This window comes from Heteronotia binoei, chromosome 18, assembly GCF_032191835.1.
Source record: "Heteronotia binoei isolate CCM8104 ecotype False Entrance Well chromosome 18, APGP_CSIRO_Hbin_v1, whole genome shotgun sequence".
Taxonomy (NCBI): Eukaryota; Metazoa; Chordata; class Lepidosauria; order Squamata; family Gekkonidae; genus Heteronotia; species Heteronotia binoei.
Window position 1 is genome coordinate 29,802,315 of NC_083240.1, and position 22,356 is coordinate 29,824,670.

The following is a 22,356-nucleotide window of genomic DNA, read 5'->3' on the forward strand; positions in this document are numbered from 1 at the left end:
CTATCATGATCAGCCACTCTGGAGAAAAGGGCTGCCTTGAAGGTGTGGACTTTATGGCATTAGGCCCTGCTGAGTTTCCTCCCCTGGCTCCATGCCCCAAATCCCCAGGTATTTCCCAACCCAGACCTGGCAGCCCTACCATAATGTAAAAACCATGGTTCATTTAAACTATTGGTAGCTTGTATGCCTAACAGCCAAGATTCTTCCATTCAAACTACCAGCCTTCTGAGGCTGCTTTTCAGCGGGGGAAGGGAATGGAGACTGCGTTGTCTGTCTTCCAGTCTCATGAACATATGAAGGCACCCTATACTGAATCAGACTCCACATAGTCAGTCATGCCTTCTCAGTTCTCCAGGGTCTCAGGCAGAGGTCTTTCCCATCACCTATGGCCAGATCTTTTAACTCAGGGGTGTCAAACATGCAGCCAGAGGGCCAAATCAGGCCCCCAGAGGACTCCTATCAGGCCCCTGAGCCACCAGATCTTGTCTGCTTCCTTCTCCCTCTCACTTTCTTCCTTCTGCATCTCAGCTTGCTTTGCAAAGCTTGCTCAATCACACAGGAGTTACAGAGCAAAACCTTGATTTTCTCCATTGGTTGAGGTGCCTCCCCCTCCTGGTCCCCTAGGGAGGGAGGGAAAGAGCCAGAGCTTCCTTTGCCCAGTTCCCTGGATCCCATGGGAGAAATACAAAGAACGCACCTTTAAGGCCAACAAGTCCTAATGTTTTAAGCGTGTTTTATTTTAAGGTACATTTAAAAAAAATCTTTATTCATGTTTGTCTGTGTCCCTTAAAAAGTTTATATCTCTGCTACCTAATCTTAAATAGGTACACACATGGCCTGGCCCAACAAGATCTCATTTATGTCAGATCCGGCCCTCATGAGTTTGATACCCCTGTTTTAACTCAAGATGTCAGGGATTGAACCTGAGACCTTCTGCGTACCAAGCAGATGCTCTCCCACTGCTGGCCGTGATTTTTCATCCCTGGAGCACAAAGAGGAAGAGAAGGGCTGGAAGCTTATTTGTTACACCCCGCTCTCTCCCATTCCAGGACACTTCACAAAAGCAAACCGTTCCAAAGTTTTCAGCTGGCTCTTAAAAACCGAGCACTGGGGAGGGGGGATGGTTATGAAACGAACACGCCATTTCTTCCTGGCAACCATTTATCACTTCTCCTTTTTTTTTTAAAGGGGGACTAAGAAATCTATCAAATTGCCGGGTTCCTGCCAACGCAGTGACGCCTGTAAAGCAAAGCTGTCAACGCTGGACTGTGAATCAGGGAAGGGAGTTTTTGAAGAGCCGCTCACCTGGTTCCTTTGGGAGACTCACCATTTCTTTCCAGGGGATTTTTAAAAACGCTATGGCCCTCCAACTAACCAGCCTAGTGTAACAAAGGCTAGTGAGCTAGTCCTTTGGGTGGACATCTTTGAAAGAGTGTCATTGCAGTAGAGTAAGCCTGCTGGTCGGAAGTAGTGCTGGTATCTTCAGGTCAAACCAGACAAGATGCTGAAACATCGCCATTCCCTCCCCACTTGGCAGCCCAATCTTGTCAGTTTTCGGAAGCTAAGCAAGGTCGACCTTGGTTTGTACTTGGATGGCAAACCAACAAGGAATACCAGGGCTGTGACTCAGAGACAGGCAATGGCAAACCACCTCTGAATATCTCCTGCCTTGAAAACGCTATAGGATCACTGCGAGTCAATGGCTCACCACAACCAAATAACAGCTGCAAGCAGAGGTGGAATTCTAGCAGGAGCTCCTTTGCATATTAGGCCACACACTCCCAATGTAGCCAATCCTCCAAGAGCTTACAAAAAAAGAGCCTTGTAAGCTCTTGGAGGATTGACTGCATTGGGGTGTGTGGCCTAATATGCAAAGGAGCTCTTGCTAGAATTCTACCCCTGGCTGCAAGAGACCCCACTGGGGGTGCAACATAGGGGGAGGGGAGTTAACTCATTAATTCCCTCCAGTCTTCCTCAACACAGGCAACACAAAAACTTGGTTTTTTAGTGCCATGGAGGAAAATTATTGAGAATGAGCCATAGTCCCCTATTTAATTGCTTTCTATAGGTTTTCTCCACTTGTCCCAGTTGGTTTTGCAAATGCATATTGTGTACGCCCATTACACAGTGGGTTTTTATGTATATCCAAAGATTTGATTGAATTGTATGTTTTATGTAAATCTCCAAAGTAAAGTTAACAATTGAAGGCTTACGTATATCTATATAATCATACATTCCCTCCCCCTCATAGCACTATATGTGATAAGGGTTTACAGAAAAGTAACAATAAAAATAAAAATATTTGTTTCAACCATTGATAAGTTGCCATAAATGTAGTACAGAAATAACCTCTGGAAACCAAATTGCAACAAAATCACTAGATTCATATCATTACACAGTGCTGACATACAAGTTATATATAAAACATCTATCATTTACCAGTATGTTTATTTAAGGTTGCCAGCACTGCCTTGGAAAATGCTGGAAGATTTTGAGGCTAGTGCTTGGGAGGGTGGAGTTTGGGGAGGATGTGATGACATCACTTCTAAGTGACACCCAAGACACTGATCTCTTATGGTAAAGACCACAGAGACATGGGGAAATCCCTAGAGTGTCACTATGGATGCCATTTTTTTCCTTCTGCTCCTGAATTACTCATGGGCAGAGAATTAGGATCAAGGGCACAGGTTTATCTGCAGCAGGCCAGCAAAGGGCAAGCCTATATTCTGTACTCATTGACTGATATAACAAATGAATAGTAAAAATATCTATACATATCATGGTAAGAAAAGAAAAGATGAACAAAAATGAAATGTTCTATTTGCTGGGGGTGGGGGGGACAGAATCTGGGATTTTTTTTCTCTGGTCAAGTTAACAAGGTCAAGAAATTAGAAAAATCCCCACTAGAAAATGAAGATAATCTCTGCACTTCCCACCCCCCAAAAAAAACAAATAATAGCTTTTATCAGGGCTCCTAGCAGCTATTATTTAGAAAGGAAAATACACTAGGAAATCACACACACTAAATTTAGAAAGGAAATCACACACACTAAATAATACACTTTCAATACACTTTCCAACTGGATTTTACTGTGTGAACTGGTAAAATCCAATTGGAAACTGCATTGAAAGTGGATTGAAAGCACATTATCTAGTGTGTGTTATCACAGCCTAGGCTTGTTCCGGTGTCGGGAGTCCTTTTTCCCCAGGTGCTTCTATCCGATTTTGCACAAGCTGCTGCGGGGCTGCGATTTGCCCCGCCTCTTTCCTGTGGCAAGCAAGATCCTCTGAAAACCAGTATCTAGTTGTGGATGCTGAGCTTCTCTTAGGGTTTATCAACTTCAATATGAGACCACGAGTTCTCCCATAATTACAACTGATCTCTAGACTGCAAAGAGGCAGTGGCAGCTCTGGAGGGTGGGTTCTATTGAATACCGTATAGGCCAATAGAAGTGGAAATTCTAGAATGGCTGCATAGGATGAGTGGTTTGGGACTTCTGCTTCACTTATGGTTTACTTTAGTGACTAGGATTGGGGATTGAGAGATGGATGGGACTGCTGATAGCTAACAACCACCTACAGGGCTTTGGACTGAATTTTTATCCTAAATACTGAGAAAAACCTGAAGAACAACTTGAAAGGGTTTTTTACATTGACTGGAACATAACATAACTGGATAGCAGCCAGCACAAATATTTAGGATCAATGGTTTAGTGTGCCATACAAGTGATGTGAGAAAAAAGTGGGAGGGTGATGCATGGCAGGAACTTTAGATTTAAAATTTGATGGAAACGGCTTCACAGGAAGGGAGGGGCTGACCTTTGACCTGGACATGCCATGAGAGGATGCAAATAGATCTGGTCTCTCACCCCCTGCTATGCTCCCTCCACAAAACTGTACCCTCCCAAGCGACTTCCAGGAATCTTCCAAGCTGGATTTGGCAACCAGAGCCTCTCACTTAGTTTGATGCTCACAGAAAAGTAAAAACAACTGAAATGGACAGTTAATTCATTGTATGTTTAGAAGTTTAAGTTTAGAAAAAAAAACCCCACACACAAAAAAGCAGTCCTCGCTATTCTCAGGGAGGTCCTCCAACAATATATAATTAAGAACAAGGGTTTAATGGCTCCAAAAAGTGGCAGGGATCAGAAAGCAGGAGTCACAAACTTATTAAGTGCAACTTGAAAGGTTTTTTACATTGACTGGAACATAACGGGATAGCAGCCAGCACTTAGTCACAAACTTAGCACTAGTCACAAACTTAGCCACAGTGTGTGTGTGTATATAATTTTTTTTTGGCCACTGTGTGACACTGAGTGTTGGACTGGATGGGCAATTGGCCTGATCTAACATGGCTTCTCTTATGTTCTTATGTTCTTACAAACCAATCCAGTTTGTAAACCAACCTCCTAGTTCATACGGGTTCTTGGTTCAGTTTGTGATTCAGCTACGAACCACTAACTGAATGACAAAAATGCAGTTCCTGACCATCTCTATACACACATGTTAGGATTTAAAGGAACTTCATATCACAGGCCTTTAAAGATGGGATTGAGCTGGCCCAAATGAATCCTCTAGGGCAGGGGTCCCCAGCCTATCTCTGTGGACATAATCACACAATGGCTACCACAGGAGGCAGAGCCAATCACAAAATGTAAAGAAGTTAGGTTATAGATAAGTCTTGGGTTGCCAAGTCCAATTCAAGAAATATCTGGGGACTTCGGGGGTGGAGCCAGGAGACATTGGGGTGGAGCAATGGTGTGACAAGCATAATTGAACTCCAAAGGGTGTTCTGGCCATCACATTTTAAGGGACCACACACCTTTGCAATGCTTTCCTTCCATAGGAAATAATGAAGGATGGGGCACCTTTCTTTGGGGGCTCATAGAATTATACCCCCTGGTCCAATCTTTTTGAAACTTAGGGAGTATTTTGGGGAGAGCCACTAGATGCTATGCTGAAAGTTTGGTGCCTCTACCTCAAAACACAGGGCCCGCAGAGCCCCAAATACCCGCAGATCAATTCTCCATTATTTCCTATGGGAATAAGTCTCCATAGGGAATTGTGAGTTCCCAGCAGACATTTCCCTCCCCTCCCCCCACTTTCTGATGACCCTGAAGTGGGGGGAGGGCCTCCAAACCAGGGGATCCCCTGCCCCCACCTGGGGATTGGCAACCCTAGATAAGTCTAATGGTGCCTCTTCAACATTTCAGGCAGAAGCTCTGTTTAATTTGTATAGCCAATTAGAAGCCACCCTAGGCCAAAGCCCCACCTAGCCCCACCCACTTTCTAAAAGCACTTGGTGGGCACCGGGAAAGGTGCCAGCAGATATCCCAGTACCCACAGGCCCCACATTGGGGAACCCTGCTCTAGGGAATATAGCAAATGTATACACAGTTATAAACAGCATTGTTGTTGAAAATGGAATGAGCAAACACACTCTAAGAATCAGCCTACAAGTCCTCTCTAGTCATAAGAAGGGGAGGGGATTTATCAGCACATCTGTGTACATTCCTTTCTATCGGGCGGTATCTTTTCACAGCCGCTCTGAGAGGTAGTCTGCACTGAATAAGGAGGCCCCGTGCAGCCATGACTGAACTTTTCTGGAGTTCAACCCAGGCCTCTGTGACCTGAGTCCCAAAATTCTACCTACAACATTTCAAGGAGGAAGTCATGTTCATCGCCGGTTTTGGGAGGCTGAAGGAAAGTTCCGGGATCTGGTTCACCTCACCGTGTTTGGATTTGAGCCGCCACCACAAATTAGACACACTCTTACCATTTCAGCACAAAGAACTCTTTGTGTGTGAATACTCCCAAACAAACAACGGGATCGCAATTATTCCCTTTGGCTCGATTCCATTAGCTGTTTAGAAGCTTTCCGCAGCGTGGCAAACTGCAGCCTTCTTTTTAATTACCAAATTACAAATAAACACCATTATGTCTTCCGGTAATTTATAAAAGCAAATTCCACGTTCGCCGCAAGATGACCCAATCAAAAAGCAAAATGGATCTCGCTTGCACAATTAAGATTCCAGAGACGACCCAGTTAGATGTTACCTGTATGCGTGATCGACCTGTAGTAGCTGTACATGAGGTACAAGCATGCACATCAAGAAAATGAGAGGAATAGTTGTCCATGCATCCAGTTAACTGCTGTCGCTTGCGATCACGTGTCCATGACTGCCACAGTCTCACAGATAGGGTTGCTAACTTCCAGATGGCACCTGGAGATCTTCTGCTATTACAATTGATCTCATGCCAACCAAGATCAGTTCCCCTGGAGAAAGTGGCTGCTTTGGAGGGTGGACTCTAGAGCATTGTACCTAGGGTTGCCAAGTCCAATTTAAGAAATATATGGGAACTTTGGGGGTGGAGCCAGGAGACATTAGGGGTGGAGCCAAGATCAAGGCTGTGACAAGCATAATTGAACTCCAAAGGGAGTTCTGGCCATCACATTTAAAGGGACAGCACACCTTTTCAATGCCTTCTTTCCATAGGAAACAATGAAGGATAGGCACCTTCTTTTGGGGCTCATAGAATTGGACCCCCTGGTCCAATCTTTTTGAAACTTGGGGGTATTTTGGGGACAGGCACTAGATGCTGTGCTGAAAATTTGGCGCCTGTATGTCAAAAAACATCCCCCCCAGAGCCCCAGATACCCATGGATCAATTTTCCATTATTTTCTAAGGGAATAAATCTCCATAGGGAATAAGAGTTCCCAGCAGACATTTCCCTCCCCTCCCCCCGCTTTCTGATTACCCTGAAGCGGTGGGAGGGCCTCCAAACCGGGGGATCCCCTGCCCCCACCTGGGGATTGGCAACCCTAATTGTATCTTACTGAGATCCCACCCTCCCAGGCCCTGCTCCCGTATCTCCAGGGATTTCCCAACCCAGACCTGGCCAACAGGGTTGTTGCAAGAGTAAGATGGAGGAGAGAAGAACCATGTCGTATCTGCCTCTGCCCTGCCACAACAACGTCACACATCTGAACAGGAAGCCAGCCACCCTGCAAATGCGCAATTTCATTGACGGCCCATACGCATCCATTCTCCACACTGGTCTTTGCCTGAGTAGGTCGGGAAGGCTCCCAAACTTCCGGCATTGTACAAACTATGTAAAATAGAACCGTTCCAGTATAATGCTGCAGTCTGGTGTAGTGGTTAAGTGCGTGGACTCTTATCTGGGAGAACCAGGTTTGATTCCCCACTCCACCACTTGCACCTGCTGGAATGGCCTTGGGTCAGCCATAGCTCTTGTAGGAGTTGTCCTTGAAAGGGCAGTTGCTATAAGAGCTCTCTCAGCACCACCTACCTCACAGGGTGTCTGTTGCGGGGGAGAGGGAAGGTAAAGAAGATTGTGACCACTCTGAGATTTAGCGTATAGTGAGAGATATAAATCCAATATCATCATCATCTTCTTCTTATAACAGGATGATTCAGGAAGACGCTTCAGTAAAGACAGGCCCATCGCTATGGTGGGGCCTTCAGTGTCCTGACCCCACTACTTACCACCTCCAACTTCCAATCAGTTGTGATGGGGGCATCAAACATTCTTGCCTCCCTCCAGCAGCCATGGTGAGTGCTCAAGCCGAAGGAGGAAGGGTGGGCTGCCTCTCTCTCTCTCTCTCTCTCTCTCTCTCATCTCCTCCCCACCACAATGTTTCCCTCAGGCCCAAGGAAAAACAAAGAAGGGAAAGAAACTTAACCCAAAAACTGGAGTAAGAAACCTAATGTAATTAAAGGGCCAAAAATTTAAAACAAAGTGTAGAATAAATCACAAACCAACATAGAAGTATTTATTGTAGAAAGCTAAAACCATTTAAGGGCCCATCATAAGCCTCTATTCCAGGGGTGTCAAACTCATTTTGTTATGAGGGCTGGATCTGACATAAATGAGACCATGTTGAGCTGAGCCATGTCCGGCCAGGCTGTGTGTGTACCTATTTAAGATTAGGTAGCAGAGATATAAACTTTATAAAGGACACCAACACAAAGATTTTTCCAAATTAAAAAAATTTAAAGCATGCTTAAAACATTAGCAATCAGTCTTAAAGGTGCTTTCTTTGTATTTCTTCCATGGGATCCAGGGAACTGGGCAAAGGAAGCTCTGCTCCTTTCCTTCCTTCCTTTCCCAGAGGACGAGGGGGAGGAGTCTCAGCCAACAGAAGGAAGAGAGGCTTGGCTCAGTAGCTCGACTGTGCAAACGAGAAAGCCTGGCAAAGCAAGCTCTCCGTCCCCCCCCTTCCTCCCCAAGGGAGGACCCTCAGCCGATGGAGAAAATAGAGACTTTGCTCTGTAGCTCCTGTGTGACTGAGCAAGCCTGGCAAAGCAAGCTGTGATGCAGAAGGAAGCAAGAAAGAGGGAGAAGGAAGCAATGACAGCCAGTGGCTCGGAGGCCTGATAGGAGCCTTCCAGGGGCCTGATTCGGCCCCCAGGTCTCATGTTTGACACCCCTGCTCTATCCCATGTACAATCATAAAACCACAATGGGAACCCACTCAACTTGACCTGACACGTTTCGACCTAGACTGGTCTTCTTCAGAGGTCAGAAAGGTAAGTACACATATTGCTCATAATACAGAATAGAATAAAACAATAGAACAATGCAGGACCACAAGGAAATTTAATGAAGTGACAAAGGCTTAGAGATATTCTTGAGGCCTCTTATTCTACAGCCTTATGTCTTAATCAAGGCATACATATTGCATCCAGTGTCTTATTGTATGCCGCGTCGTCCCTCAGGCCCAAGGTCGTGCATGGCCCACTGCTCCTTTTTATCATAGAAAGGGACTGTGGCCCATACTTCTCACATGTACTACGGGCTGAGTTATGTTTTTATCTTGTTCTCGCCGCTCTGTATTTCTACTTACATAATACCGTTTCTTGCATTATTTAATAGGCATGCCCTGTTTCAGATTTCTGAAATCCTAGTCTGGTTACATTATAGGAGTCCTCCTCCTATTGACGGTAGTGACTTATGGGATGTCAGCCACCTATTAGCCAGACTATTATACAACATAATAAAATAAATATGAGGCAAATAAATCATTTCAAATGACCGCACCATAAGGAGGTTGACAGGCTCCCCGGCCACTGGCGGGGGATAGGGAGGTAGGGTTGCCAGCTCCAGGAGGTTTGGGGGTAGGGTTGCCAGGTCTGACTCAAGAAATATCTGGGGACTTGGGGGTGGAGTCAGGAGACTTTGGGGGTGGAGCCGGGAGCGAGGGTGTGACAAGTATGATTGAACTCTGAAGGGAGTTCTGGCCATCACCTTTAAAGGGGCCACACTCCTTTTAAATGCCTTCCCTCCATTTGGAATAATGAATGACACGGGCACCTTCTTTTGCGGTTCATTGAATTGGACCCACTGGTCCAATCTTTTTGAAACTTGGGGGACGTTTTGAAGAGAGGCACTGGATGCTCTGTAACTAAAAAAACCAGCCCCCTCAGAGCCCCAGCTACCGATGGCTCAATTCTCCATTATACCCTAAGGGAATTGGTCTCCATAGGATATAATGGAGTCTCTAGTAGACATTTTCCTTCCCCCTCTGACTTTCTAATGATCCTCCAAGCTGGGGGATCTCCTGCCCCCAACTGGGGAATGAGCATCCAAAAACCTCTAAAGGTATATTGTGATCAAAATTACTAGGCTGTAATGTCCATTCTATGTATCAAAATTATTTAATCAGAAATGTCTCTTTAAAATATCCCACACACAAATACATAGATCAGTTTTACAGTAAGATGGATATATCTTCAAATCCCATGAAAAGTAGATTGCGACAGGATTGTAAACTTGTAATTCCTGTTTCTGGAAGCTGGTATCTCTACCACACTGTGATCCTATACAGAGTTTCTCCGGTCTGAACCCCCTGGTTTCAGTTTGCTTAAACTGGATTAACTCTGCATAGGGTTGCACAGCCCCACTTCCCAAACGGCATGCAAGCATGTTTTTCTGCAAACCGATATCAACAACATCCATTTGCCGCTGTGTCTGATAAAGTCAACAGAGCCAGAAAGTGACATTTGCAGAAACCGACACAGATAGTGGTCATGTCACCCTGCTCTGTTTTTGCCAAAGAACCACAATTAAAAGGTTATTTAGTACCAATATAAACAGGCAGCATTTACTATGGGATTTAGTTCCCTGCTGGGGCATAATATAGGGATGCCAGCCTCCAGGTGGGGCCTGGGGATCTCCAGGAATTACAGCTGACCCCTAGACTACAGAGATCAGTTCCCCTGGAAAAAAATGGATTATTTGGAGGGTGTATTCTATGCCACTGCACCCCAATGAAGTCCCTGTCCTCCCCAGGCTCCATGCCCAAATCTTCAGGAGTTTTCTAACCTGGAGCTGGCAACCCTACTTCCTCCCAGCCCATCAGTGTCCAGAGGGAACTCTAGGCATACAGGTATTCTCTAGCTGCTGAGGTTTTTTTTAAAAAAAACCCTGCAAAAACACCATTTGGCAAGGAACTTAATTACCTTTTATGGCTATCCAGACCAAATGGCCAAGCCACACTTTTTTATGCGAGCATGTGATCAGTTAGTTTGCCCTCTTAATCAACAAACTGCATTTATTCCAGCCAGTATACCTGATCCCCTCGTCTGATGAAGCGTGCTTAGAGAGCACACGAAAGCTGACGTTCTAAATAAAACTTGGTTGGTCTTAAAGGTGCGACTTGACTCCTGCTTTGTTCAACTGCTTCAGACCGACAAGGCTGCCCGCCTGGCTCAATTAATGTGCGTGGATTAAACAATAAGATCAAACCAAAAAAAAGGGGAAGAAGGGGCCTGGAGATCTCCTAGAATTACAAGTGATCTCCAGACTAGAAAGATCAGTCCCCTTGGAAAAAACAGCAGCTTCAAGGGAGGACTGTATAGAATTGCATAACCACTGAGCTCCCTCCCCTCTCCAAATTCTGCCCTTTCCAGCTTCAACCCCTTCAATATCCAAGAATTTCCCAAGCTGGAGCTGACAGACAACCCTATATACCACATCACTTCCAGCCTCTCAACATCTCCATTTACAATTTGGAGATAATACAATAACTCCACAAGCCGGTAGCAGAGAAAAAGGTTTCTCAGTTAATGTACATTGAGCCCTCCAGAAAAGCACTGTCGATACTAAAAACACAAATATATTATTCCAAGAGAATATGATTAAACCCACAAGAATTGGAGGCAGTCAAGGTTATCGTGTCGGAATGATTCGCTTCCATCCAAACAGCATTGCCGGGTTGTTTGCTCTTGCTACCAGAATCCATACGAAGATGCCTTATACTGAATCGAGGTTGGTATGGTCTACTCAGACTGGCAGCAGCTTTCCAGGGTCTCAGGCAGAGGTCGTTCGCATCACCTACTGCCTGGAGATGTCAGAGATTGAACTGGAGATGTCAGGGATTGAACCTGGGACCGTCTGCACGCCAAACGGAAGCTCTTCCACAGCTCCATGGGACTGAGGGTTATCACTCCATACCAGGGACTGTCTGGTGCCCTAGGCAAAGCTAACTTCTGGTGCCCCCACCCCACACTGATAACATCACCAAGGCTGTGATCACGCATACTAAATAATGCACTTTAAATCCATTGTCAATGCACTTTCCAACTGGATTTTGCCAAGTCACACAGTAAAATCCAGTTGAAAAGTGCATTGAATGTGGATTGAAAGTGCATTATTTTAGTGTGTGTGATCACAGCCCAAGTCACCTGGGGGGCACCCAATTCGGTGCTCCCAGAAGGCTGGCACCCTAGGCAATTGCCTAGTTTGCCTAGTGGCAGGACTGGCCCTGATTATGCCTGTGTCATTACGGGTGGACCTTCCAGTTCCAAGAGGACAGAAGCCTGTTTTCAGGGACCCTGATAATCAGGAGAAAAGAGCGCCAAGTCCCAATACCTTTGCAAGCACCGCTAGGCTACTGAGCTCAGCTGATCAAAGGCAGGACAGGAAGAAGTGGCGGGTGAGCCGCAAGTGAGAGTTTGTATTGAAGACTGTGCATTCCTACGAATGTTGTTTAAGGATTATTGTATTGATTATTTCTAATGTCTATGGAACAGCCCATGTTGACAAAGATTTGGAAACAGGTGTGGCAGAATGATGACCTGTCCAGGGAATTCCAAGATGTTTTCATGTCACGTTTGCTGAAGGAACTATTTACATTGTGAAGAAGACATCCTCGTTGTGAATTATTCAAGCACGGGAACTTTTTCCTCTGGGACTTTCATTGGGGACTTAAGTCTCTTTATTGTTTAGATGCGGGTTTGATACATTAGTCATTTGTCACTATAACCCTCGGATTGTGTTAAAGTTTACTCCTACACTAACTTCTCTCGTTTGTACTTTCTTCCCAAGAGACTACAGCAAACTCAGGAGACAAACAAGCAGGGCTTTTTTTTTGTAGGGAAAAAGCCCTGCGGGAACTCATTTGCATATTAGGCCACACCCCTGAGATCACCATTGCAGGAACTCATTTGCATATTAGGCCACCCCTCCGAGATCACCATTGTTTTGCACAGGGCTTCCAGCAGGAAATTGCTTGCATATTAGGCCACACCCCTGACACATGAAGCTTCCTCGTACTGAATGAAATGAGTCCCTCAATGTCAGTCTTGTCTACTCAGCCTGGCAGCAGCTCTCCAGGGTCTCAGGTAGTCCTTCACATCACCTAGTGTCTGGTCCTTTTAACTGGAGACGCCAGGGATTGAACCTGGGACCTTCTGTGTGCCAAACAGATGCTCTGCCACTGAGCTACAACCCCTCCACACTAGCTCAGTTGGAGGGACACAGAAAAGAAGCGTCAGGCTCGGAAGACCATTTCAGTCCCCAAGCCATCAAAAGCTTAGGCGAAGGAATTTTGCCAGGTACAGAAATAAAGGCAATTTCCCCAACATTAAATAGGCATTCCCCCCCCCCTTTTTTATGGGAGGAAGGGGGCTCTAAAAAAGGATGCTCACAGATGATCACAATTGGCTTCTCAAACCTAATCTAGTTCTGAGTTGTGACTTCACTTGCCGCATCCATCTGCCTCTCCTCCAGCAGACTCCTTTTCCCTTCATCTCGTTCATTTGCATATGCAAATATTGGTTGGGCTGAAAAGACCTTTAGCCAGCAAACTTCTTAAAATCAGACAAATATTGATCCAGGGTGTGGTTACACACACTCATTGGAGGGGCCCACCCTTGTTTGCCTCGGGAGAACCAAATTCAAACACACATCCTTTTGCAAAATGCTCTTCAACACTCCCTCTCACCTCCAGGAAAGCTCCACAAGCCTGAATCAAAGGGTTTTTGGCTCAAAGCTGCTGACTAAGGTTACAAACTGGGAAACTCCTGGCGATTTGGGGGATGGAACCTGGGCAGAGTAAGGTTTAGGGAGGGAAGACGTATAGTCACAGGCAGTGTTCCGTCTAAGCTGAGATTTTTAGCTCACAGATTTTTAGCTTCCAGCTCACACATTTTTTGTCTTGGCTCAGAAAGAATGCCCAGAGCACAGCTTATTAATTCAGTAGCTCACAACTTTAATGGCAATAGCACACAAAGTAGCATTTTTGCTCACAAGACTCTGCAGCTTAGAGGGAATATTGGCTACAGGGTATAGATGGAACTCTCTGACTAGGGCAGTGATGCTCTGTATTCTTGGCAGTGGGAGGGCAACAGTAGGAGGGCTTCTAGTGTCCTAGCCCCACTAGTGGACCTCCTGATGGCACCTGGATTTTTTGGCCACTGTGTGACAGAGTGATGGACTGTATGCGCCACTGACCCAATCCAACATGGCTTTAGCGATCCAGTTTGGTGTAGTGGTTAAATGCGTGGACTATTATCTGGGATTCCCCACTCCTCCACTTGCACCTGCTGGAATGGCCTTGGGTCATCCATAGCTATTGCAGGAGTTGTCCCTGAAAAGGCAGCTGCTGTGAGAGCCCTCTCAGCCCCACACACCTCACAAGGTGTCTGTTGTGGGGGGAGAAGATATGGGAGACTGTAAGCCGCTCTGAGTCTCTGATTCAGAGAGAAGGGCAGGGTATAAATCTGCAATTCTTCTTCTTCTCTTAGGTTCTTAAGGGACTTGAGTGGTTTATAATGTCACAGAGACCACCCTCCAAAGCAGCCATTACCTCCAGGGAAACTGATCTCTGTAGCCTGGAGATCAAGTGTAATCCCAGGAGATTCCCCAGGCCCCACCTGGAGGCTGGCAGCCCTCCTGCCACCCTGCACAGATTCATCATTGTGAGCTCTCACTTGGGAGAGAAAGGGAGGTCATATGGACATAGGGACATATGAAGCTGCCTTATACTGATTCAGACCCTTGGTTTATCAAAGTCAGTATTGTCTACTCAGACTGGCAGTGGCTCTCCAGGGTCTCAAGCTGAGGTTTTTCACACCTATTTGCCTGGACCCTTTTTTGGAGATGCCAGGGATTGAACCTGGGACCTTCTGCTTACCAAGCAGATGCTCTACCACTGAGCCACTGTCCCTCCCCTAATATGAAGCTGCCTCATACGGAATCAGACCTTTGGTCCATCAAAGTCAGTATTGTCTTCTCAGACTGGCAGCGGCTCTCCAGGGTCTCAAGCTGAGGTTTTTCACACCTATTTGCCTGGACCCTTTTTTGGAGATGCCAGGGATTGAACCTGGGACCTTCTGCTTCCCAAACAGATGCTCTACCACTGAGCCACCATCCCTCTGCTGTAGCAGCTTGGAGTTCAAACTGGGGTGGAGGGGGAGATATAAATATCCAAACAAACGGATTTTCTACTTCTCCCAAGCAATTCCCCAGACTTCCCCTTGACTACTAAAACAGAATCATGCAAAATGAACTTTCAATTGGCTTTTCAGCTTTCTTGGCACTGGATTTAAATTCTTTATTTTCCTAAATAAAGCACCCGTGCCTACAGATTCCTGACCATAGCCCCCAAAAACCTGCATGCAAGAAAAAACGCAAGGCTTGAATCTTCTCCACTTGAAACTGGAAAACTATCCAGATACCCCTGAGTGGCTTCCACCCATGCAAAGGATGCTGCCTCTCCCATCACATGCTATGCTCCTGTAGAGATCTTCCAGTACAAAAACATAAGAGAAGCCATGGTGGATCAGACCAATGGCCCATCCAGTCCAACACTCTGTGTCACACAGTGGCCCAAAAACCCAGTTGCCATCAGGAGGTCCACCAGTGGAACCAGGACACTAGAAGCCCTCCCACTGTTGCCCCCACCAACACCAAGAATACAGAGCATCACTTCCCCAGACAGAGAGTTCCAACGATAAACTGTGGCTAATAGCCACTGATGGACCTCTGACAGCCAGCTGCTCGGGGGGCCTGATAGGAACCTCATCAGTTCCAGGGCAATGCATTTTTCTCAGCCAAGTATACAGGGTATGAAGAAGCTTTCCCAATAGCAACTTCAGCTAAATTCACTCTCACACACACACCATGCAGTGATCTGAATTCTCATTCGCCACTTTCAGCTAGAAGCCCAGCTCTGGGATTTGCAAACAGAAGGATCCTGGTTTAATCCTTGAGATTTCCAGGGGACGGATCTCGGGCTTTACCCCAAACCTGTCCTCTTTCTCTGCTTGAGCCACCATAGATTTGCTGTCAGTCAAAGGAAACAATAGATAGACCCGTGACTCCATAAAAGGCAGCTAGAGCAGGGGTGTCAAACTCATTTGTCATGAGGGCCAAATCTGACATGAATGAGACCTTGCCAGGCCACGCCATGTGTGTCATAAAATGTAATGCAGGGTAGCAGAGAAATAAACTTTATAAAGGACAAACACAATTAAAGATTTTTTTAAAAAAAGAAACTTAAAACATGCTTACAACATTAACACTTGTTGGTTTTAACTTCTGATGCCACCCTGAGCACCCCAAGCTGCCTCAGCACAGTAATCTCAAGACTCTACTATTGTTAGCATGCTGTATGCGGAGACTGCCCTTGAAGACTGTTCAGACATTTCAGTTGTGCATAATGCAACAACCCACCTAGTAACGGGGACCAACCATATGGTGCTAATTTCATCCATTCTTAAAAAACCTGGCTACCAGATGGTTTCCAGGCTCTACTCAAACTGCTACCGCCTATCTTTAGAGCCTTTCACAAATGATCTGAGACCCATGCCCCCGAAAGATTCCGCTCTCCCTGTATGTACCCATGGAGCAACTTCATTCAGATTGTTTTGGAAGAAGCTGTGATCTGAATCTGTGTGCATGTTGGATTTCACGCGTGCACACTCTTCCCAAACTTTCTGGGCATCTGAGACAGAGCCAAAGAAAGCGGTGAACAAAGACAGTGTCACCCAAACCAGGCCAGACAGAACGAGTGAGCCAAGAGTCGGCTAAAGCAGAAGCATCCCTGGATCACCGTTTTTCCTCCATGATGTAGGATCATGAGTGGATGCACTGCCTGCTGCTGAACCTTACTTGCTTCCAGGGCGCTTTTTTTTTGGGGGGGGGGGGCTACGATCAGGAATCTGGCTGGCCTGGGTTCAAGGGGCATGGCCTAATATGCAAATGAGTCCCTGCTGGGCTTTTTCCGCGAAGAAACCTCTGTTTGCTTCCATTGTAAACTGCTTACAATATCCCTTTGATTTATAAACATACAAGTCACCAGGTCGGTCTCTCACATTTGAAGACCATTGCTGGGTAAGTGCTCCCCTTCGGTTGAAATATATGAAGCTGCCTTGCGCAGATTATATATCATTGGTTCATCCAGATAATCAGAGCCTATTTGAATTGGCAGCAGCTGTCCAGGACCTCAGACAGAAAAAACACATACTACTCCTAGTTTCTTTGAGCGGAGAGCCCAAGAGCCGAACCTGGAATCTTTGGCATGAAAAGCAGGTGCTCTTCCACTGAACCAAAGTTATCCGACGGGAGTTCCTCAGTGCCTCAGGCACAGGTCTCTACAACATGAGATCCTTTAACCAAACAGGATCTTCTGCATGCAAAACATGTGTTCTGTGACTCGCAGGGCTTTTTTTGAGCAGGAACGCACAGAAAGGCAGTTCCAGCTGGCTTGGTGTCAGGGGATGTGGCCAACATGCAAATGAATTCCTGCTGGGTTTTTTTGTAGAAAAAAGCCCTGTGTGAAACAATGGTGATGTCAGGGGGTATGACCTAGTACGCAAATGAGTTCCTACTAGGTTTTACTACAAAAAAAGCCCTGGTGACTCAACTATGGCTTCTCACCCTCTTCCCAGGGAACCCTTAATCAAGATAACCCTTTATCTAACGTGCACTCTGTTTCCAGACACCCCCTGGTGCTGGCCATTCAAAACTACCACGTGCTGCAACTTTCCCCACCCTGTAACCTCTTCTTTATGACGTGCATTAATCAGATCTTCAACGGCCCTGGATCTGTGCTCCCCGGAAGTACTATAACTGCCTTTATATAGGGAATCCATCAGTGCTATCAAGATATGAACAAGCAAACTAGAGGTCCTGAGGAACACCAGAGCGGAAGGAACATTTTTAGAACAGGAATGTGACTGGTTATAATGGAACACACTCTTACAAAGGGAACAGGATTGTATTCTCTTCCTCTTAGAGCAGTTGTAAATTGCAAATTTTACACTGTTTCTGACATATTATGCCGGATACGTCTTTCGCCATAGATTGTAATTTTTACGATCTGAGTTCTCTATCTCATTATTTGTTGGAGGTCTCATGCTATTTGACTGTGTTGACTTCTCATGCGCCTTGAGTCTCTGTGGGAGAGGCAGGCTAGAAATGAAGTCCAGAAAGAAAGGGGATGGAGCAGAGGAAGGGTGGTCAGGAGCCAGCATGGGCCATGGCAGCCATCTTTTTCTGGCTCGTACATTTTTATCCCATTTTCTCCAATGATCTCAGGGTGGCAGACTTTGTCCTCTGCCATCCGCCTTAGGTTCACCACCAGGGCTTCTTTAAATAGCAGGGACGCCTTTGCATATTAGGCCACACACCCCTGATGTAGCCAATCCTCCTGGAGCTGACAGTAGGCCTTGTACTAAGAGCGCCGTAAGCTCTTGGAGGATTGGCTACATCAAGGGGGTGTGGCCTAATATGCAAAGGAGTTCCTGCTACAAAAAAAGCCCTGTTTTCAACAACCCTGCGAGAGAGATTAAAATGAGGACATGCAGGTGGGTCCAAGGTTACCCGATAAGCTTCACAAAATGCTTTGGGGGTTTGAACCTGGCTCTCCCAGATGACACCGGAACCACTGCCCTGCACTTTCTCTCCCAAGCTTCCCTGAACAAACTTGGAAACCAAAGGCTGGTTCTGTCAACGGAAAGGGCATGGCTGTAATCCAGGTTCCCATCTGGCAAACTTCAGCGCCTCCTTTGCCAGAACAGCAAAGTCTCTGCAGTCTTCCGAGCTGAGCTCTCTGCCAAGCTGAGCACAGTAAACACAGGGGCTCCCTTGAACTTCACCCCTGCCCCTTCTCTCCATCCCGTGGAGCTGCCTTCTCCCGAGTCACACCACTGACACAGCATTGGGTCTGCACCTTGCAACAGCTGCTCTCCAAGGTCTTAGCAGCCCTTCTGGTGGAGAGCTTTCAGCTAGAAATGCCAGAGACTGAACCCACCTATCACACAGAAGCAGGAGTTCTTCCACCAAGCCAGGTTCTCCCAGCCTTTGACCCCTCAGGCTAGCCTGAGCTCATCAGATCTTGGAAGCTAAGCAGGGTCAGCCCTGGTTCGTATTTGCATGGGAGACCACTAAGTCTTGGGTTGGTATGCAGAGGCAAGCAACAGCTGCCACCTCTGTTCATCTCCTGTCTTGGAAACACAACAGGGTCACCACCCTACATTGGCTGCAATCTGATGGCATTTTTGACCCATAAATCCACCTCCCCAAACATCTCTCGCCTCCAGCCACCCTCCTCTTCATCACCACCCACCTTTTTTTCGCCTTCAAGTCACGAGTGACTTATGTAGACCTCGTGAGGTTTTCAAGGCGAGAGACGTCCAGAGGTGGGTTGCTGTTGCCCACCTCTGCATCACAAGCCAGGTACTCCTTGGTGGCCTCCCATCCAAACACTAACCAGGGGCCCACCCTGCTCAGCTTCCGAAAGCTCATGAGATCCGGCTAGCTAACCTCCATAAACCCCAGCCCAAGTTCTCCCAAGGTTTGCTAACTTAAACCAAGATGGACAAAATACACAGGACAAATGAAACTGGCCGTTTCTTCACACAGTGCAGAGCCCTGAGAGCCATAAAGCACATAGTGAGGACTACCAGCTTCAAAACAGAGCCAGATCTGAGGAAGAGGTCCCTTAACTATTTGCCCCAGTTCCTAAATGAAACTTCCAGGGTCAGAAGCAGTGTACCTTTAAATTGGAGCAGGAGGACAAACTACAGGAAGGGGGGACTGCCTTCCTGCTCTAGGCAGTTTGGTGTAGTGGTTAAGTGAGCGGACTCTTATCTGGGAGAACCGGGTTTGATTCCCCACTCCTCCACTTGCAGATGCTGGAATGGCCTTGGGTTAGCCAAGGCTTTCATAGGAGTTGTCCCTGAAAGGGCAGCTGCTGCGAGAGCCCTCTCAGCCCCACCCACCTCACAGGGTGTGTTATGGGGGGAGAAGATAAAGGCAATTGTGAGCCACTCTGAGTCTCTGACTCAGAGAGAAGGGTAGGGTATAAATCTGCAATTCTTTTTCTACTACCCATGGGCTTCCCCCAGGGGGCACCTAGTTGGTTACTGTGGGTAGCAGGATGCTGAAGCTGACAGGTATCCAGCATGGTTCTTCTTAGGGAGGAGAGCTGGAAGGACAACCTGTGTGCATAGACCAGGGGTGGCCAAACTGTAGCTCAGGAGCCATATGTGGCTCTTTCACATGTACTGTTTGGCTCTTGAAACCCCCACCGCCCCACTGCCTGGGTTGCAGAATGCATTTAAAGTTGGTTTCTTTCCACCTCTCCCTTCCAGCCCCATCTATTTGCCTGCCTGCTTGCCTTCCAGTTCTCAAACATCTGATGTTCGTATCTTACAGCTCTCAACATCTGACGTTTATTCTCTGTGGTTCTCACATTAAGCAAGTTTGGCCACTCCTGGTACAGATGCAGTCTACCCCAGAGTACCAAACATTAGGAGGTAAAATGCAAGGGGGGGGGTTGTCTTGCTGTGAAGCCTAGGGCCTCCCAGAAGCATCTGCTGACAACAAGGCATGCCAGTCTTCTGGTCCACTCCAGGAGGCTTCTCATTCTTATAGGCAGCCAGCGTGTCAGAATGAAGGGTAAGTGTCCAACGAGGAATAAAAATTAGAGACTCCGGCCTAGAGGAATCTTTCAGCAAAGAGCAGAACAGAACAAGATCAGAGCAGAGCAGACAAATTCATGGAGAAGACGGGTCTAGCCAAATTCAGTTGTGATTATGATGGCTCAACAGAGCCTCCTCATTCACAGGTAGTCTACCTGCTGCTCCAGTAGTGGAGAAAAGTCACAGAGAACACCCGTTGACTATTCTAAGCTTCTCAGTTTGCTGGGGGGGGTGGGGGGGGGGGAGAGACAGAATGTTGGACTTTTGGCTTGATGAAGAAGAAGAAGATATTGGATTTATATCCCGCTCTCCACTCCAAAGAGTCTCAGAGCGGCTCACAATCTCCTTTCCCTTCCTCCCCCACAACAGACACCCTGTGAGGTGGGTGGGGCTGGAGAGGGCTCTCACAGCAGCTGCCCTTTCAAGGACAACCTCTGCCAGAGCTACGGCTGGCCCAAGGCCATGCCAGCAGGTGCAAGTGGAGGAGTGGGGAATCAAACCCGGTTCTCCCAGATAAGAGTCCGCACACTTGACCACTACACCAAACTTGATCCTGAAAGGCAATTGTGGGTCCTCCCACTCAGAGATGCCCGGCCTTCAGGTGGGACCTGGGGATTCCCTGGAATTACATCTGCAGACTACAGAGATCAGTTCCCTGGGGGGAAACGGCTGCTTTGGAGGGTGGACTCTCTAGCCACTCTACCCCACTGAGGTCCCTCCCCTCCCCAGGCTCCACCCCCAATCTCCAGGAGTTTCCCAACCTGGATCTGACAACTCTACTCCCCCTGGACTGCAAGCCTCTCCCCATCTCCTTATGGTCACCACAGTCAGCAGCAGAGCCTCCACGGAGAGGGAGAGTATACCTCTGCCCCCCCCCCCCGACTTCAAGGCTTCCACTGTACATGGTTGCCAACTCCATCTTGGGAAATTCCTTGATATTGGGGGGGGGCGTGTCTGGGGAAGGGGGAAGTTTGGTGAGGGAGCTCAAGCACAGAGTCCCCCCCCCTTTGAAATTGCCCTTTCCTCCAGGGGGAAGAGATCGCTGCTATCTGGAGATCTGTTGCGATTCCGGGAGAACTCCAGATCCCCCCGGGCTGGAGGTTGGGAAGCCTCGCCAGCCACACCTCTCTCGCCTCCGAACCTCGAGCCGCGGCCCCCCAGGGCTGACCTGCTCCGCCCCAGCCCACCAGACTCCACCCCACCCCGCTGCAGCCTCGGCCTCCGATTCCCCCCTCCCCGACGGCGCCCCCGAGGCCAGACTCACCGTTGAGCCCGTACTTCTCCCGCTGCCGCCGCACCTGCTCCGAGCTGAGCCCGCAGCTCTCCCGCACGTCGAAGCGCCGCAGCACTTCGTCCGCGGTCAGGCTGTGCGCGTTCTCCATGCTGCCCGCCGCGGCTTGGGCGCCCTAGGCGAGCCCCTGGTTTCCTCGGGCGCTGAGAGGGCGCAGCTGGAGAAAAGGCGGGAGGCAAAGGAGCCGCCGCAAGGGTCACCCGGCGGGCGTAGTCAGGCTCCCCAACGGTGCGCCCCGTCTGTCCAAGAGAAGCACCTCCTGGGCTTTCTCCGCCCGCTGGAGGGGGAGCTTCGGGCGGGGAGGAGGAGAGCCGCCACTCCCAGGAGCAGCCTGCCTTCTGCCTGGCTGCAGCCGACGGGGACTCACAGCCGGACGCCCGCCTCGGTCTCTCCTCTCCCGGCTGCTGCCGCTGCCATGCCCAGCCAAGTTACTTTCTGCTCCAGGCGCTGCTACGAACGAGGAGGAGGGGGCCACGCCCACTTCCTCCTGCCCGCCCCCACCAGGCGCCGCGATCCAGGCGATCCTTTGTAGATCCCTCCCCGCCCCGCGCGACAGATCCGAAAGGCGATTGATCTCTCCGCTCCGCCCCCTCTCCGCAGCAGCCGCCAAACTCCGCCTCCGCGGGCCGGCCTTTCCCCCATTCACAAGCGACCTGCTCTCTCCCGATTGGCTCTGACGCTCTCTCGAGTCCTTTCTATTGGTCCAGGAAGGTCTTCCTTATTTGCATCTTTATCTGCTTCGAGGCTGCCGGAATGGGGAGCGTTGGAGAGGTTCCGTTCCCGCCCCGCAATACTCACAAATTGTTTTGGGGGGATCTCAAAACTTCTCT

At 48.0% G+C, this 22,356-nt stretch overlaps 1 protein-coding gene and 1 non-coding gene across 3 annotated transcripts in view; both read right to left on the reverse strand.

The window, feature by feature from the left end:
* The window catches only part of ATP2A3 (ATPase sarcoplasmic/endoplasmic reticulum Ca2+ transporting 3), a 165,193-nt gene extending 143,544 nt beyond the window's left edge, over nucleotides 1-21,649 (reverse strand). Inside the window, exon 1 of one of the 2 annotated variants that reach the window (XM_060259213.1) lies at nucleotides 21,500-21,649. In XM_060259213.1, coding sequence (XP_060115196.1) covers nucleotides 21,500-21,617 — 118 coding nt within the window. In that variant the 5' untranslated portion in view covers nucleotides 21,618-21,649. Of the gene's footprint in view, nucleotides 1-21,476 lie in introns of both variants that reach the window. The other variant, XM_060259214.1, reaches the window with a different exon arrangement.
* On the reverse strand, nucleotides 12,687-12,758 carry TRNAA-GGC (transfer RNA alanine (anticodon GGC)). The gene has a single exon. It is a non-coding gene; the product is annotated as a tRNA-Ala (tRNA).
* Nucleotides 21,650-22,356: the final 707 nt, after the last annotated feature.